General features: G+C 68.3%; 2 protein-coding genes across 5 annotated transcripts in view; one reads left to right on the top strand and one right to left on the bottom strand.

The window, feature by feature from the left end:
* MROH1 (maestro heat like repeat family member 1) overlaps window positions 1–11515 on the top strand; it is a 60747-nt gene extending 49232 nt beyond the window's left edge. For 2 of the 4 annotated variants that reach the window (XM_082720441.1, XM_082720440.1), the window contains 12 exons: window positions 2935–3089; window positions 5264–5429; window positions 5966–6162; window positions 8336–8473; window positions 8727–8841; window positions 9199–9345; window positions 9478–9666; window positions 10043–10201; window positions 10270–10404; window positions 10506–10608; window positions 10687–10752; window positions 11203–11515. In XM_082720441.1, coding sequence (XP_082576567.1) covers window positions 2935–3089; window positions 5264–5429; window positions 5966–6162; window positions 8336–8473; window positions 8727–8841; window positions 9199–9345; window positions 9478–9666; window positions 10043–10201; window positions 10270–10404; window positions 10506–10608; window positions 10687–10752; window positions 11203–11288 — 1656 coding nt within the window. In that variant the 3' untranslated portion in view covers window positions 11289–11515. Of the gene's footprint in view, window positions 1–2934; window positions 3090–5263; window positions 5430–5965; window positions 6163–6544; window positions 8061–8335; window positions 8474–8726; window positions 8842–9198; window positions 9346–9477; window positions 9667–10042; window positions 10202–10269; window positions 10405–10505; window positions 10609–10686; window positions 10753–11202 lie in introns of those variants that run through there. The other 2 variants (XM_082720443.1, XM_082720442.1) reach the window with 1 other exon arrangement.
* A 138-nt stretch (window positions 11516–11653) lies between these two features.
* The window catches only part of BOP1 (BOP1 ribosomal biogenesis factor), a 27227-nt gene continuing 23698 nt past the window's right edge, over window positions 11654–15182 (bottom strand). The window contains 14 exon segments of the mRNA XM_082720483.1: window positions 11654–11864; window positions 11945–12052; window positions 12126–12210; window positions 12443–12731; window positions 12813–12993; window positions 13075–13207; window positions 13301–13370; window positions 13437–13517; window positions 13607–13768; window positions 13845–14002; window positions 14005–14056; window positions 14132–14233; window positions 14310–14427; window positions 14503–14657. Coding sequence (XP_082576609.1) covers window positions 11711–11864; window positions 11945–12052; window positions 12126–12210; window positions 12443–12731; window positions 12813–12993; window positions 13075–13207; window positions 13301–13370; window positions 13437–13517; window positions 13607–13768; window positions 13845–14002; window positions 14005–14056; window positions 14132–14233; window positions 14310–14427; window positions 14503–14657 — 1848 coding nt within the window. The 3' untranslated portion in view covers window positions 11654–11710.

Below are 15182 nucleotides of genomic sequence, written 5' to 3'. Positions count from 1 at the left end.
TTGCCTGTTCTTGTGGGTTACAGCCAAGAAATCATTGCCAAATGCAGTGTCACAAAGCTTTTCTTTTTTCCTAGGAGTTTCTAGTTTTCGGTCTTGCTGCTCACAGTAGACCCGGGCTCCTCTCCACGGGCCCCTCCCCCCAGGCTGGCGGGCGGTGCTCGCGCTGCTGCTTTTTCCACACTGTCCTCTCCGGCTCAGGCTCACAGACAGGGCCCTTCCCGTGCCTCCCTCAGGGGTGTTCCTGACACCCGGGCCCGCACTGTGTGTCTGTGGCCACCAGAGGCTCATGGGGGCCGTGGCACACCGGCCTCTTGTGCCCACGGACGCCATGGCGGGCCGCTGTTTCCGTTCCTGTCCTGGCAGAACTTGGCGGGGGTACATCCTGGAGACGCCAGGACGCCGTTAGAGGGTCAGCTTCTCTGACGTCAAATCAGAAGATGGGGTCCTCGGGGGTGACGCGTGACTGGACACAGTATGAACTAGGGCACATTGGACCACTGAGCACAGAGGGCAGGACAGAGCAGCCTCCGCAGGCTCCTGAGCTCCGTGGCGCCGGCAGGCAGAGAAGGGCCTTCTGCGGGCGGCCGGGAGCGCGCGGGGGAAGCCAAGGGAGCAGGACAGCCGGATGTAAACAGCCGGCGCTGGCGCTGCGGCAGGCGGCCCGTGGCCCGGCAGCGCCCTGCGGGCCTGTGCCTGGAGCAGTGGAACAGCCGCGGGAGTCGGACGCGGACGCTCACAGCGGCACAGTCCGCAACAGCCAAGTGATGGCCACGGCCTACACGGAAGTGCAACGCGTGCTCCCCACACAGCGGGTGCGGATTCAGCAGCCGAGCGGAACGAAGCTGAAACCCGCTGCCTGGGCACCGCCCGGGAAACGTCTGCAAAACTCAAGACACAAGACACCAAAGGCCCGGGGTGTGAGTGCACAGCTCCGACGTTCGCACGGCCGGCTGGGGGGCTGCCAGGGGCGGGGAGGGGTGGCTGATGCACGTGAAGTTTCTTGGGGGTGACGGGGACACTCTCGCATGAGCGAGTGCGGCTGCCTGACGCTCTGGGCACCCCAGAGTCCCCCGAGTTGCATACGTACAGCGGGTGGGCTCCGTGGCGAGTGGTCCGGTCTGCAAAGGCGCCAGGAGGAAACCACGGAGCAGGAGAGCGAGAGCCGGGGCACAGGCGCGGGGGGCACAGGCGCGGGCGGCGCAGGCGCAGGGCTGGTGAAGCTGAGCCAGAACCACTGAGCAGGCCGAGCCCCACATGGTGGGCCGTCAGAACACAGACCCCCATCCTGGGACAGGACGGGGCTGGCTCACCGGAGCCGACCCTGGGCTGAGAGCCTCCACGGCCCCGCACTGGGGTTCTAGGTGCTGAGCGAAACAGGCAGCAGCGAGGAAAGTATCAGAGACTCGGGATAAACCCACCAAACCAGTTGGAAGGAAACGCCTGGTGAGTCGGGGCAGAGAGCCAGCACCCGAAGTGAGCGAGGGGGGAGAAGCCACTCGCTCCCGCGTCCGCAGAACCGCCCCGCAGCCCACGGGCTCGCTGCCGGGACCAGCGAGGGACACGGAAATCAGCTGGGCCGGCAGCTGTGGTCGCAGCCCAGCGCACGCGCGGGCCGTGTGTCCAGGCCGAGAGCCTGGGAGAATGGAGCACGTTGAGCCCCGGACTCGGGGGCTGGGGGTTCCTGTGGACGCTGCTGCACCCCCGCGGGAACAGGACCCCAGACCCAGCTGGTGTGGAAGACCCCCCTCCTGGCTCAGCACGTCTTCACTGCTGGGGCTCCCCCAGCCGGCCTGGAGAGGACGCGGCTCCCTGTGGCAGGGCCCCGGCTGGTCTAGAGGACAGTGACCGCCGGGTCAGTGGGAGGACAGCCCTGGCGTGAGTGTGCTAATCTGCCTTCTGTACCCAAAGTCGTAAAAGAATGTTGTCATGGTCACGAGTCTTTTGAGAAATGACAGTGACAGCACCTCCCCCTGCAGCCCAGCCAGGGGCCTCTGGCTTGCCCACACGGGCGCAGGGCCTCCCACGTGCCCCACGGGCCCTTGCTGCCCAGCGTGGGCCTGGCCTGGAACGTTCCACCGTCATAGCTGTGGCCAGGCCCTTCTTGCTGCTCCTGCCTCCCGGGCACCCAGGAGGGGCCAGCTGTCCTCGTCCAGGGGACCGTGCTCCTGCCTCCGTCTCGTCTGCTGTCCTCTCAGACCCGTGGCTGCCACTATGCAGCCTCCAGCGTCGTGGGTCCCCATGCTTGGAGCCAACGCCGCCTCCGTGTCAGCCTGGGGACCCACAGTGACGAGGCCATGCCCAGAATAGGGCCTGCCGGGCCAGGGCGGGGCAGGGGCACAGGCCACCTGCGGTCACACTCTCCCTGCTGCTGCTTGCACATGACGGCCCCTCTGGCTTCTGGGACGATGGCGGCCAGCCATGCCCCAGCACAGCCCAAGAGCCAGCATCCGCGTCCTGGTCCTCTCTGTCCCAGTGCCTGTCACCTTGTTGCCTGACGTGGGCGGCTGTGTGTGCTGTTCCAGGGGCCGGAGGCTGTGTGTCTCTGCCTGGGGGTATGAGGGCCCCGCAGGGGCTGGTGACCGCCATGTGCACCCCAGTGGCCTCCCATGCTGTGCGCGCCCCACAGACCGCCGGCCCGTGTGCACGTGGTACCTCCAGCCCCTTGCTGGCTTCTCGGATGCTTGTTACTTCCCACATGGAATCCAGGCCCTCGCTCTCGGGCCACAGCGACCCCACCCGAGGCGGCCAGGCTCTTGCCTTCTCCCTTCGTTCTGGTGGCCGGCAGTGTGATCTGTGGGGCTCCCTCCCCATGACCCCGCTGAGTGGGGCTCACAGCCAGCCGCTCTCCCCGGGGCCCCTGCCCTGCGGGCACCGGAATGGCTCGGGCTGGGGGTGCGGGCCCAGGGCCTGACCTCCGTGGCCCACTGCCTGCAGGTGCCTGAGCTCGTGACCGTGCTCCGCTCGAAGCTGCGGGACACGCGGGAGGAGGACGCCCTGCAGGCCGCGCAGCACAGCGCGTACCTCCTGGCGTCCCAGCACTGCGCCGCCGTGGTGGCCAGCCTCCTGGGCAGCCCCCTGCCCTTTGACAGGTACGTGGCACCTGCCGGGCTGCGGGGGGGCTGGGGTCCGGCTGCGGGGCTCCAGGCCAAGGCCCAGCTCAGACACCACACTTGAGGGTCCTGCCTGTCGCCAGCCCCTCCTGCGTCAGTGCGCACAGCCCCTTGCTCTGCTGGGGAGGGTCCCCCACTCGCACTTCCCGCTCCTGCCTTTGCTACCGGGGAGGCCTCTGAGCTCCCGTGCTGGGGTCCTCCGTGCCCCATGCGGGGGTCCGCACGCCCCCACCCCCAGCTGGCAGGTGCTGTCCTCTGCCCCGTGCACTCTGCTCTCCCTGACTCGTGTTGGCTGTGTCTTGCTGAGGCGCGTGGAGCCCTGCTGCCCGGTCGGGGTGCCTCTCTTCCTCGGGAACGCCCCCGACGTTGGGGGACATTGTCGGACCTCCTGTCCCTGTCAGTCTTGTCTGCCTGGCCTTGGGACACGGATGGCTGCATTTCACGGCTGGCGTGACGGGAGCCCCGCCCCCCGCGACCACTTCTCCGCCTCTTTTGATCTTCTTTCTTGTCTCCTTTTAGCTTGACTGGGACTTTTTGTGAATTGGTTTTGCCCCTGAATTAGTCCAGAAGTCATACCCACCCCATTTCTGTTCTTCTGGTGGCGGCCCCGAGAGTGACGCTGTGTGCACGGAGCCCGGCTCACGAGCACCCCCTCGGGCCTTTGCACGTGGGGCTCCTTCTGGGCATCTGCATGGACAGGGACCCGGAAGGGTCTGGCTGTGGCCGCGGCCCGCCAGCCGCTCCACTCCTGCGGGCCCCGCCCTTTGCTGGTCACTCATCCCATGGCTTCTCCTTTCGGGGCCGTGTCACCAGCACCACCCACGGCCCGGACGGGGGCCCCTCACCTGAAACTCCCGCGAAGCGTCCCGCCACCTGACTGCTGTCACTAGACATGCTCCGCCCCGTCGTGAGCCCAGATAACAGAATCAGCGTAGAACCCCTGGCGTTTCCTGCCGGCTTCCTTGACGAAGCCCTGGGTCTCTGCTCTGGGGCACACCTGCTGGGGGTGGTGCTCAGGCACAAACGCCCCCCCCCAGTTTATGCACAAGAGCAAAACTGTCCCAGCCCGGGCATCTGCATGGGGTAGCTGTGGGCCCGATCCAGCCAGCAACTGGTTTTTGTCCAAAGTGTGAGCTCACGATGAGCTTACGAGTGGTTAGGAAAGGAAATCAAAATAATAATTCTTTGTGGCTTGTGAAAAATCATATGAAATTGAAATCTGTCCATAAGCAAAGTGATTGGAACGTGGTGCGCTGCTCCCTTCCACGGCAGTGTCCACAGAGGCCCTGTGTCTGGGGTCAGAAGGGTGCTGGGCCCTGTCCTGGACACAGATGGCTGTGTCCGCCATGCCCAGCGCCTCCCTGTGTCCCCATCGGCACGCCACACCCTCCCTCCTGCTGGGCACGCGGGTTTGGCTTGTGTGGCTTTCCTTCTGCGCGGTGGGTCCTCGGCGTCTCCCCGCTGAGAGTCTGCGGTCTCCGACTCTGGCATGGGCAGGTGCCCTCGCCCGGCTGCCCTTGAATGTTCTGTGGAGTCGGGAGTCTGGTTGGACAGGTCTTTCTGTGCACGGGTTCGGGGCCGGGCCAGGCTGCTGCAGGGCCACTGGAGGCCGCAAGTGTCCGTCCTCAGTCCTGCACACCTTCCGTCCCTTTTCTCTTGGAGACCCACCTCTGTCCCTCCTAGCTCTTGTACTGAGTTCAAGGGGACCTCTCCCGGCCGGGGTCCCCGGTCGCCATGACCTCCCGTGTCTTGGGGGAAGGGCGGCGCCTGTTCTTTCTAAATCGCTCTTCGGAGCGTCCAGGTCCCACCAGGGGTTTGAAGCATGTCTTCTGTGCGGCCCGAGGACTGGGTGGCTTTGGGGCAGTCGCACTCCCAGGGCCTGGTGGGCCCGGCTCGCTCTGGCCGAGGCCTGCAGAGTGCTCTCTCCTCCGGGAAAGCCTCTTGGGGGACCTCAGGGCCTGTGTTCATGTCGCCCCATTCTCCCTGTCCTCTGTGGCCTGCTGCTCGCCTCCCAGACCCCCAGGGACAGGAGAGATGCAAGGTCAGGGGGTCGTCTCCCGGCTGGTGGGAGTGAAGGCCCGCGAGCGCGTCGGAGGGCCACGGTGTGGGGCCAGCAGGGACCTGGGGGTGACTGGCCTTCCACCCTGTTCCAGCCACACCTGTACTCTGTGGCGGGCGCTGGCTGTGGAGCCCGGCCTCACCACGCAGGTCCTGGGGCTGCTCCTGGACAAGATGAGCAAGGACGTCCCGTTCAAGGAGACCCGGACCTTCCTGCTGAGCAGCTCCCCGGGCCGCGAGGCCACTCTGCTGCCCCTTGCGGTGAGTGGGGTCCTGGGGCTGCCGCGTGGGGCCCCGCACGGCCTTCCTCCTGCTCGTCGAGGAGGCCGGGGGAGGGGCCGTGTTGCTGCCGGCAGGAGGACCCCACAGGTGGCCCGGGTGCCACCCTTCAGGCACCTGGCAGCTAACAGGGGTGCGGGCGCCAGCCCCGCTTGGAGGCCGAGCTCGTTAAGGCCCCACAGGTGTTGGTCCCCAAGGGCACGGAGTCCGTTTCATCCTGCGGAAAAACGTAAGCCCGCTTGGCAGCATTTTCAGCAGTAAAGCAGCTGTGAGAATTCCCTCCTCCTCCTGCGGTGGGAGCGCAGATGGCGGAAGGCCTGTCCCCAGGTGGCCGCACTGCCCCCGTGCCTGCCTCCGGCCCCTGATGGCCCAGCTAGGCTGCAGCCCTCCCCGGGCCCGAGCTCTCCACGCATGCCAGGGTGGGCCGCGGGCTGGGCTGGTTTTGGGGTGCAGGGCCCAGCCTTCACCACGGCCAGCCCCTGAGGGAGGACTGAGCCTGACGCGGCCCCTGTCCCCAGGCCACGTGCGCGCTGTACGAGGTGATGAGCACGCCGGCGTCCGGGCCCGCGGTGCTCGGGCTCTACCCCCAGCTGTTCGCGGCGCTGCTGCAGCGGGTCAGCTGCACCGTGGGCGTCGCGCTGCCGCGGACCCTGCAGGCCAAGGAGAGGAGGAGCGCGGCCTCTGCTCCAGCCCCCAGGACCCTCGAGCCCTGCAGGTAGGCGGGCCCCCTCCCCCACTGCCCCCGACACTGTGGCACGAGCCCGTGTGTGTGCACGCGTGTGCAAGGGCACCCGGCATCCTGGCAGTCAGGGACAGGACCGGAAGCGCAGGCCAGGCCTTGGGGGCTTGACTCGGGGCCTGCTTTGTGTCTGGGACACTGGCACTTCCCCCGGGGATGATGTCTTGGGTCCCACAGTCGGGGCTGGGGCTGTGGGGGAGGCAGCTGCCGCTTGCCCGTGGCCTGCAGGGGCTTGTCGGACGCTCGGGTAGGTCCAGAGTCCTGCCTCCTCTAGAACGTGGGGCCATGGGGTGAGCCCCCTCACAGCCCCACGTGTGCCGCCTCAGTCCTGAGCTCTGGGTTTCTGCCGCCCTCCCAGCCCGTCAGGGACCCCCTTCGGACGCGTCAGACGCCCCGCCCCACGGAGAGGGCTCCTCCCCTGCAGCTGTCACTGGGCTGTGGGAACCTTGTGGTCTCTACCAAGTGGGCCCGGGGTCCTGGGGCAGGAGGCCAGCGGCTGGAGCGGCCTGCCGGCAGCGGTCACCAGAGCTGGTGCTGGGACACCTGCCTGCCTGACCTGGTCTCTGGGCTCATTCCTGCGCCCTCCGGGGAGGCACCTCAGGGCTCCAGGTGACTGCTCCAGGCCACAGGGCGACACACGAAACCCGAGGAACAGTGAGCTCAGGCTGCCTCCCCACCCACTGCAGGCCTGCTGGGTCAAGTGGCCCCCGGGGGTGCAGCGGGCAGCATTTGCTTGTCCCCTCCTCTTGGCCCCACCGGGCTGCCCCACACAGGAGCCACTCACACCTTTTGCCAGAGACCGTTCAGCAGAGCCTTCTGGTTCTGCGCAGACCAAGCGGAAAATGTGAATGGACTTGGCGCCTTGGGCCTGGCGCACCGACCCCGCCCCATGGCCTGGGAGCTGCAGGGCTACAAGCCCCCATCAGGCTCCCCAGCTGCCACCCCTGAGCTGAGGGGTGCAGGGCCAGGCCTCGGAAGTCTGACCCCAGGAAGGACCACATCTGTAAGAACCCTTGGCAGCAGGGTGGACAGGCCGTGGTGGCGCCTCATCCGAGCAGCTAGCACACTTCTCAGGCAAACCTGTGTCTGGGCACTTGGGCTTGGTCACGGCCCGTCGGAACTGGAACTGGCCCTGAACAAGCCGTCTGGTCACAGAGCCCCTGCCGCTCGTGGAGGCCTGGCGGGAACCTGCGGCCGGACACCAGCGTCACGTGCGCTGCCTTAGGGGCGAGGTGGCCACTTGCCGGGGAGAGGTCAGCCTGGGGAGGGTGGGAGGTGCTGTGGTCCCGGCGCCCCCTGTGCGCCACCCCCCAGCCCCGGTGAGCACGCTCGGGGCTGCAGGCATTGCCGCGGGGCTCTGCTGAGACCCAGGCCCGCGGCTCCCTCCCCTGTCGCCTGCCTGCTGCCGGCCCCCAGTGCTTCCCAGTCAGCTGGGCAAAAGGCAGTTGCTAAATCCCAAATGCGCCCTGGGGGCTCTGGCCGCTCCTGCAAGGGAGACTGGTGAGGCCGGTGCCCGCAGGGCTGGGTGAAGGCGGCGGGCACAGCTGTGCCTGCCATCCCCCCGGCTGGGTCGAGGTGGGGCTGGACGCGCCCCAGCCAGCCGCCGGCCGGTCCTGGCCTGTGGGCGGGGTTGCCCTCCTCACCTGCTATCCCTTCCCTGGGTTCTGGGGTCTCCCGGGGAGGGTGTGGCTGTGCGCCTGTGAGCACGGGGGCTCGTTCTTGGGGGCCTGGACCCTGCTCCTCTGGCCGCTCATCTGAAGACCCCTCGCAAGTCAGACCCTGACTCGCTTGGCTTCACTTTTCTCGATAAACTTTCTACGCTTTCTTCTGTTTCTTATCTTAATTAAATGGAGGTCATCAAGGAAAGTGAAAAACTCTATAGGTTGTGACACTAACAGTGCCGTGAGGCCTTGGGGCCACTGCCAGCAGCGACCCCCCACCTGCCCGTCATGGGGTGGTGGTCAGAGGGTCCAGAGCCACCTCCTGGTGCCCAGCTCGAGATGGGGGGAACTGAGGGCCCCCCCAGAGGGTGCTGCTGGCCGGGTACAGGCCAGGCAGCCCGGAGACATCCTCCCAACCCAGGAGGCTGAGCCTGTGTATGTGGGGGGCCCTCTGGCACCCCCAGACCCACCCGCACATGTCCCTGCAGCTCTGCCGTGGAGGCCCTGCAGGCCATGCTGCTCCGGGGCGGCAGCGAGGACGTGGTGCAGTGCATGGAGCTGGAGGGAGGCTGGCAGCTGCTCAGGACCTCAGCGGGGCACGAGGAGGGGGTCGCCCGGCTGGCCAGGTTCGGTTTGGGCTGTCTGGGGCCCTGGGACCCCCACACATGAGGACCAGGGCCCTCTGCCCTGCTGCACAGCTGGGCTGGGGACATCCTCTGGGTGTGTGCAAGTGGGGAGGCCACCAAGGCAGCTGTGCTGACAGCTGGGGGCAGGGGGCGAGGGCCCAGGAGGGGAGGCAGGGGCAGCCCTGGACGTGGCAGTTGGGGCAGGGCAGCCTGAGGCCCCAAAACTCAGTGTGTGGCTGGCCTCCCTCCCTAGCGCCATGGCCAAGTTTGCGGGTCCCCGGCTGCCCCTGGTGATGGCGGCGCTCGTGGGCACACAGGGCAGCACGTACGAGATCCAGCGTGTCACCTCCACAGGGTTTCTGGCCGAGGTAGGGGTCACCTGCTCCAGATGGCCACGGGGCCTGAGGGCGGGGGATGCTCTGGCCCACCCGTGGGAGGCGGCCCCACTGTGCGCCCATGAAGAGAGGCCTTGGCTGTGGGGTCCGGGCTGGGCCCTCTGCGGGGGCGGGGCCCTCTCCCGGGCCCAAAGCACCCCTCCCTCCGCAGCCCTTTTGTGGCTGTGACCGTGCCAAAGACGGGCCCTGAGTGAGCTGGGTCAAGAGTCAGAGACAAGAGGCCTTGGCCACATGCACTGCTCCCAGCAAGTCTGGACCAGGTCTGGGGTGGGGACAAGGCCCCGGGGGTCAGTGCAGTGGCCGGGGCGGTCACGGCACCTCTGCTTCCAGCTGCTGAACAGCAACGTGGTGAATGACCTAATGCTCCTGGAGTCGCTGCTGGACAACCTGGCGGCCCGGCAGAAAGACCCGTGCGCCGGCGTGCGGCGGCTGGTGCTCCGAGGCCTGGCCAACATTGCCTCTGGCTCCCCGGACAAGGTCAGGAACACTATGTGGGCGCTGCGGTTGGGCACGGGGGCGGGGGGCCAGCGGGCAGCACCATGGGGACGGGTCTGCGGGGCGAGGGCTTCCTGACCTGGGGCACTGCTGAATGCGGGCACCCCCCCCCAGGTGCAGGCCCATGGCCCCCAGCTCCTGACGGCTGTGCTTGGCGGACTGGACGACAGGGATGACCCTCACAACCTGGTGGCCCTGGAGGCCATGGTGGGCCTGGCAAGACTGCTGGACCTGATGGAGCCCCAGGACCTGCACCCCGTGCTGCCGCACGTCGCCATCCGCATCCGGCCCTTCTTCGACAGTGTAGGCTGGGTGGGGTGGGGCGGGGCGAGGGGCCCGAGGCCTCACATTCTCCCTCACATTCGCCCCCGCTCCCCCCACGCCCGTGGCACCTCCTCTCTGAGCCTTAGGCCCTGGCTCTACCCTGCTACCTGGGCCCCACAGCATGGGTGTCACCCCTGTGCCCCCTGCAGACCCTCTAGAGTACGTGCTGGCGCCCTCCCCGGCACCGCTCCTGTCCCACGAGGGCTAGTTCTTTCTCGGCAGCCCCTCTCCACCCCTCCCCAGGTGCCCAGGCAGGGCACGTGCCCATTACACAGGGACAGGGAGGGCAGCATGGGGAAGGGGCCTGAGGCCCGGGACTGGCTGACGCCGGCCCGTCCAACCCCCGCCCTCGCAGGAGAAGATGGAGCTCCGTTCTGCCTCCATCCGCCTCTTCGGGCACCTCAACAAGGCCTGCCACGGCGGGGGCTGCGAGGACGTGTTCCTGGAGCAGGTCGTGGGCGGGCTGGTGCCCCTGCTGCTGCACCTGCAGGACCCCCAAGCCGCCGTGAGCAGCGTGAGTCTCCCGCAGGGGATGGGCGGGCCGGGCTCTCCGTCGCGGGGACTCACCAGCACGACCCGCAGGCCTGCAGGTTCGCCCTGTGCATGAGCGGCCCCAACCTCAAGTGCGAGGAGCTGGCCGCGGCCCTGCAGAAGCACCTCCGGGAGGGGCGGGGCCTGCACTTCGGGGAGTTCCTCAACTGCGCCTGCAAACTCCTGGTGAGGGCCGGGCTGGGGCGCGGAGGTGCCGGGGGCGGGCAGGGCCCGGGCTGGAGGCCGGCTCGGCCCGGGCTGGAGGCCGGCTCATGGCCTCTCTGCAGATGCACCACCTCCCGGACCTGCTGGGCCGCCTGGTGAGCACCAGCCTGTTCTACTTCAAGAGCAGCTGGGAGGACGTCCGCGCCGCCGCCCCGATGCTCACAGGTGAGCCCCGCCCCCGCGGGCCACGCCCACCCGCCTGGTCCGCCCCGACCACGCCCCTAACCCCGCCCCACCGCCCAGGGTTCCTGGTGCTGCACGCGGAGGCGGAGCACCGGCCGCAGGTGGACCTGGAGCCGCTCACCGCAGGTCAGCCCCGGGCAAGCCCCGCCCCCACGCCACCCCCAACCTGTCCGGCTGCGCGGGGCCTCACTGACCTGTGGGCACCAGGGGGGACTAAGTGATTTTCCTGGATTTCAAGGATTTTTCCCCTGTCACTGGTGACCTCATCGTCTCTAGTAGTTCACGGAAACTTCTTAACTGTTCCAAAAGAGCTTAAAAAACACTAAAAAAGGAAAAACTATCTTTCCGTTGGCTCTCAGGCGCTCCCGGCAGAGGCCTGTCTTAGGAGGGCGGTGGGCGGGTGGCCCCAGCGGGCGGGGGCGGGAGCGGGAGGGGGCGCGCACCGGGAGAGAGGTGGGCCCAGGCGGGGGCTGGGGGGTGGGGTGTTGGCAGCCGCCCTGGGCTCAGGGCGTCCTCTGGAGGCTGCAGGGGCAACCCTTGGCAGCAGCCCGCTGTCCCCCCACTCGGGTCCCCCAGCGCTCCAGCTGCTGCTCAAGGACCCAGCCCCGCTGGTGCGCGTGAAGGCTGCCGAGACTCTGGGCCGCCTGGGGAAGTTCGCCTGAGGCTCCCGCCGCGACAAGCAGCAGCAGCCTGGGTCTGAACGCCCTGGGGTGCCCCAAGGAGTCCCCTGCCGGACGCGGAGTCGGGACCTGCCGCCGCCCCCCCCACCACACAGGGGTCCAGCGCCTGCCCTTCTGGAGAGGCCACAGGAGGCCAGCGCGGGGCGGGGGTGGGAGGGCTAGCCGCTGTACCCCTCACTCCGGTTTCCAATAAAGCCATTGGGTCCTCAGCAGGTGGCGTGGGAGTGCCAGTCCTCCAGGGGCAGCGGGGACCGCCTGCACCCTGTTTAGGAAGACTCTGAACTGGGGAAGTCCCCAAGCGGTGGCGGGGTGCAGGTCGTAAACCCCGAATCAAGGTCACACAGCAGTCGGTGGGGGAACACTTGTATTGAGGGTCCTGAGCACACACGTGCCCCACAGACCGCCTAGCTGAACAGGCGGATGGTGCCATCGGCCCCTGAGGAGAAGACCCACGGCTGGGTGGGGTGGAAGGCCACGTCCAGGACCCCCAGGTCTCGGGTCGGCACATGCCCCCGCAGCACCTTCACCGGCACCAGCAGCGGGTTCTGCAGCAGGTCGCTGTGGGGGAGGAGCAGAGGACTCAGGCGGGGGAGCGCCCCTCCCCCCAGCCTGGCAGGGCGCGTGGGGCTCGCACTCACTTGTAGACCATCCCGTGGCACACGGTGACGCTCCCGTCGTCGGAGCCAGACGCGAACAGTGGGTACCGGGTGTGGAAGGCCACGGCCCTGAGGGCCTTCTTGTGGTGCCTGGAGGGCAGGGGCCGGTGAGGGCTCGGGAGGGCCGGCCGGCACCCCCACCCGCACCCGCACCCCCACTCACCTCAGCACCCTGTACGGCTCGCAGGAAAGGTCCAGGTCAAACCACACAAGCTTGCTGTCGTAGCTGCCACAGATGACGTTGTCTCCTGGGGGCGGAGGGGCTGGTGGGGACCCGCAGGTGCACGCTCCCCTGCCCACGCGCCCACCCGCCTGCCCTCACCTGCAGGGTGCACAGCCCGCCCATGCCCCGCCTGCCCTCACCTGCAGGGTGCACGGCCCCCCCGTGCCCCGCCTCCCTCACCTGCAGGGTGCACGGCCCCCGTGCCCCGCCTCCCTCACCTGCAGGGTGCACGGGCCCCCGTGCCCCGCTGCCCTCACCTGCAGGGTGCACGGCCAGGCTGGACACCCACTTGCAGTTGGGCCGGAGCTTCTTGGTGAGCTCCTGGCGCAGCAGGTGGTAGAGGCGGACGGCGCGCTGCGAAGCCACCAGCAGGAAGGGTCGCAGGGGGTGGAAGGCCACGCACTGCACGCGCCCGTGGCTACGGCGGAAGGGGCTCTGGCTGCGGCGCCGGCTCAGCTGGTGGATCAGCACCTGTGTGTGCCCCGCGGCAGCCAGCACCACGGCCATGTAGTCCCCACGCCCGTGCCAGGTCACCTGGGTCACGGGCTGCAGAAGGCAAGGCTGGCTCAGTTGCGCCTCCCCAGCCCTTGGCCGCCCTAACCCCACACGCCCCGACAGCCCCCACACCTTCCCGTGACAGATGCGCAGCCGCAGGCCCCCCTGGCGCTCCTCCTCCGAGGCCTCCAGCCAGCGGGCGGGCTGCGCCGCGGGCTCCTCGGGAGGGACGAAGGCGCTCAGCAGCTGGTCCGTGCTGCCCGCCACCAGCCGGTCCCCCAGGGCCGGGTTCAACAGCAGCACTGAGTCCTCTCTGCAGGCCAGAGAGACATGTGGCCCCTCAGGTGCAGCTCTGCACCCGTGGCCCCCAGTGCTCCCCAGGCCGCCCACTTACACCGCCACGGCCACTAAGCAGACGGTGGGGCGAGGGTTCCAGGCAATGCTCTTCACCACGCCCCCCACGGGCACAGTCCTCATGCAGCGGGCAGTGGCCACCTCCCAGAGCCGCACCGAGCCGTCATCGGAGCCTGAACACGTGAACAAGGCCCTCACCAGCTGCCCTCCCGCCCCCCAGCAGCACCCCAACCCCCTTGCTGGCAATGCCTCCACCTCAGGCTCACCTGAAGCCAGCCACTGGCCGTCCGGGGAGACACTGAGGCAACGGACAAGGTTGCTGTGGCCCCTATAGACCTACAGAGGAGGCTCAGTGAGGAGACACCCCTCCGCGGGCTCCCCCCACCTGCCCCATGCACTCACCAGGGCCTGGCACGTGGGGAAAGGCTGCAGGTCCCGTGGCCGGGGCAGTTTCGGGATGAGGTCTTCAGGGTCCACGTTCACCTGGGCCAGGAGAGCACGAGGTCACCCCGCCCCACGTGCTGTGGCCCCCCCACCCCGTCTCCCCCTGCGCACCGCCCCTCGCCACACACCCGCATCTTGCGCTGCCGCGGGCACAGGTAGAGGTCGAGGCAGCGCTCGAAGCGCTCCTGGATAAACCGACTGTACGCGGGCACGGCCCGCAGGCTCGGGAACTTGCGGGGCAAGAAGTTGAGCTTCCTCTCGCCCGGCTCCTGCTGCTCCCACACCAGGCGCTGTGGAGACAGGGGTGAGCCAGGGGCCCAGGGCCAGGAGCAGGGGCCCAAACCCCCACCCCAGGGCGAGGCCCACCTCCTCTTCGCTGGGCAGGTACTCGGGGGGTGGATTGTAGGACTCTGCGTGGCCGGGCAGGGCCAGCTTCGGTGCGGGCACATGCATTTTGTGACGGCCCAGCACGGCGTCCGGGTCCTCCCGCGCCCAGAGGTCGTAGAAGCTGGGTGTGTGGTCCCGGGCCGGCGCGGCTGAATCCAGCCCATCTTGATGGCGTGCACCATTCGAGAGACCTGCGAGGCCGGGACCAGTGAGTGAGGGCGCGCGGGGACGCGGGGGCGGAGGTCTGGCGGGCGGCAGGCGCCTACCTTCTCCTTCTCCACCAGGGACGGGATGAAGCTGCGCTTGTCGGCGGGTCGGTTGGTCACCGGGTGCAGCATCAGGTCGCCGCTGAAGAAGTCCACGGCCGGCTGAGGGCACAGCAGACGGGTGGGCCCAGGCTCTGCGGCGGCCCCCGCACACCCAGGGCGAGCCACTGCTACCCACCTCGTACGGGTCACAGCTCCTGTCCCCAAACTGGCCGCTCTGCAGCCGCCGCACCAGGGCCACCTGCTCGTCGGTCAGCCTCATGTCGTGCCCAGTCATCCGGTCCCGCACCGTGCGCCTGGGGGGTCGCGATCAGAGCCGAGCCCGAAGCCCCCCACCCCGCCCCCACTGGCCCCGGCCCGAGGCTGCGCACCAGTAATCGGGGTCATCCATCTTGTCCAGAAACTGGTCCAGCTCGTCACGGGTCCGCAGCGGCTTGTAGATGCGCCTGCCGTCCAGGTCATAGCCCACGTGAGGGAAGTCGTCATACCACGCCAGGGGCACGTTGCCCACCGTGTTCCGGATGTCCTGGGGCAGCAAGCCAGGCTGTCAGCGTCGGGTGCCCACCATGTCCATCCCTCCCTGCAAGCTCCCCAAGAGTCATAGGCCAGGGCGGGGGGAACCAGTGAGAGCGAGGGGACAGGCCTCGAGGCTGCTGGGACGGTACCCAAGCACCCTGACACATGCCCTCTCCCTGGGGTGTGACGTGGCACGGTGGCCAGTGCTGTCCCCCCCCGGCCCTCAGAGGCGCCGGAGTTGTACCTTCACATTTTCCACTGAAGTGGTGCCAACCCCAGAGCCTCCCCCCAGATTCCTTGGCCAGGACTCTGGGCAGCCACAGACAAGGGTGACCTCATCGCCCATGGGCTCCCTCCCCTGGTGGGGGCCTTAGGCAAAAATGGGTAGCCACGGGCAGGGACTCAGGGAAGACCCTGCTAACCCGCTCCAAGGGGAGACAGAAGCCACTGCCTTCTGCCCTGCAGGCATTTGTGGACGCCCCCCCCCAGCCCTCCCTGATCCTGCCCCCCCACCACAGCAGCCACATTCCTGGAC

Source organism: Mustela nivalis (assembly GCF_964662115.1).
Source record: "Mustela nivalis genome assembly, chromosome: 2".
Taxonomy (NCBI): Eukaryota; Metazoa; Chordata; class Mammalia; order Carnivora; family Mustelidae; genus Mustela; species Mustela nivalis.
This window is presented reverse-complemented; position numbering and strand designations above follow the sequence as displayed.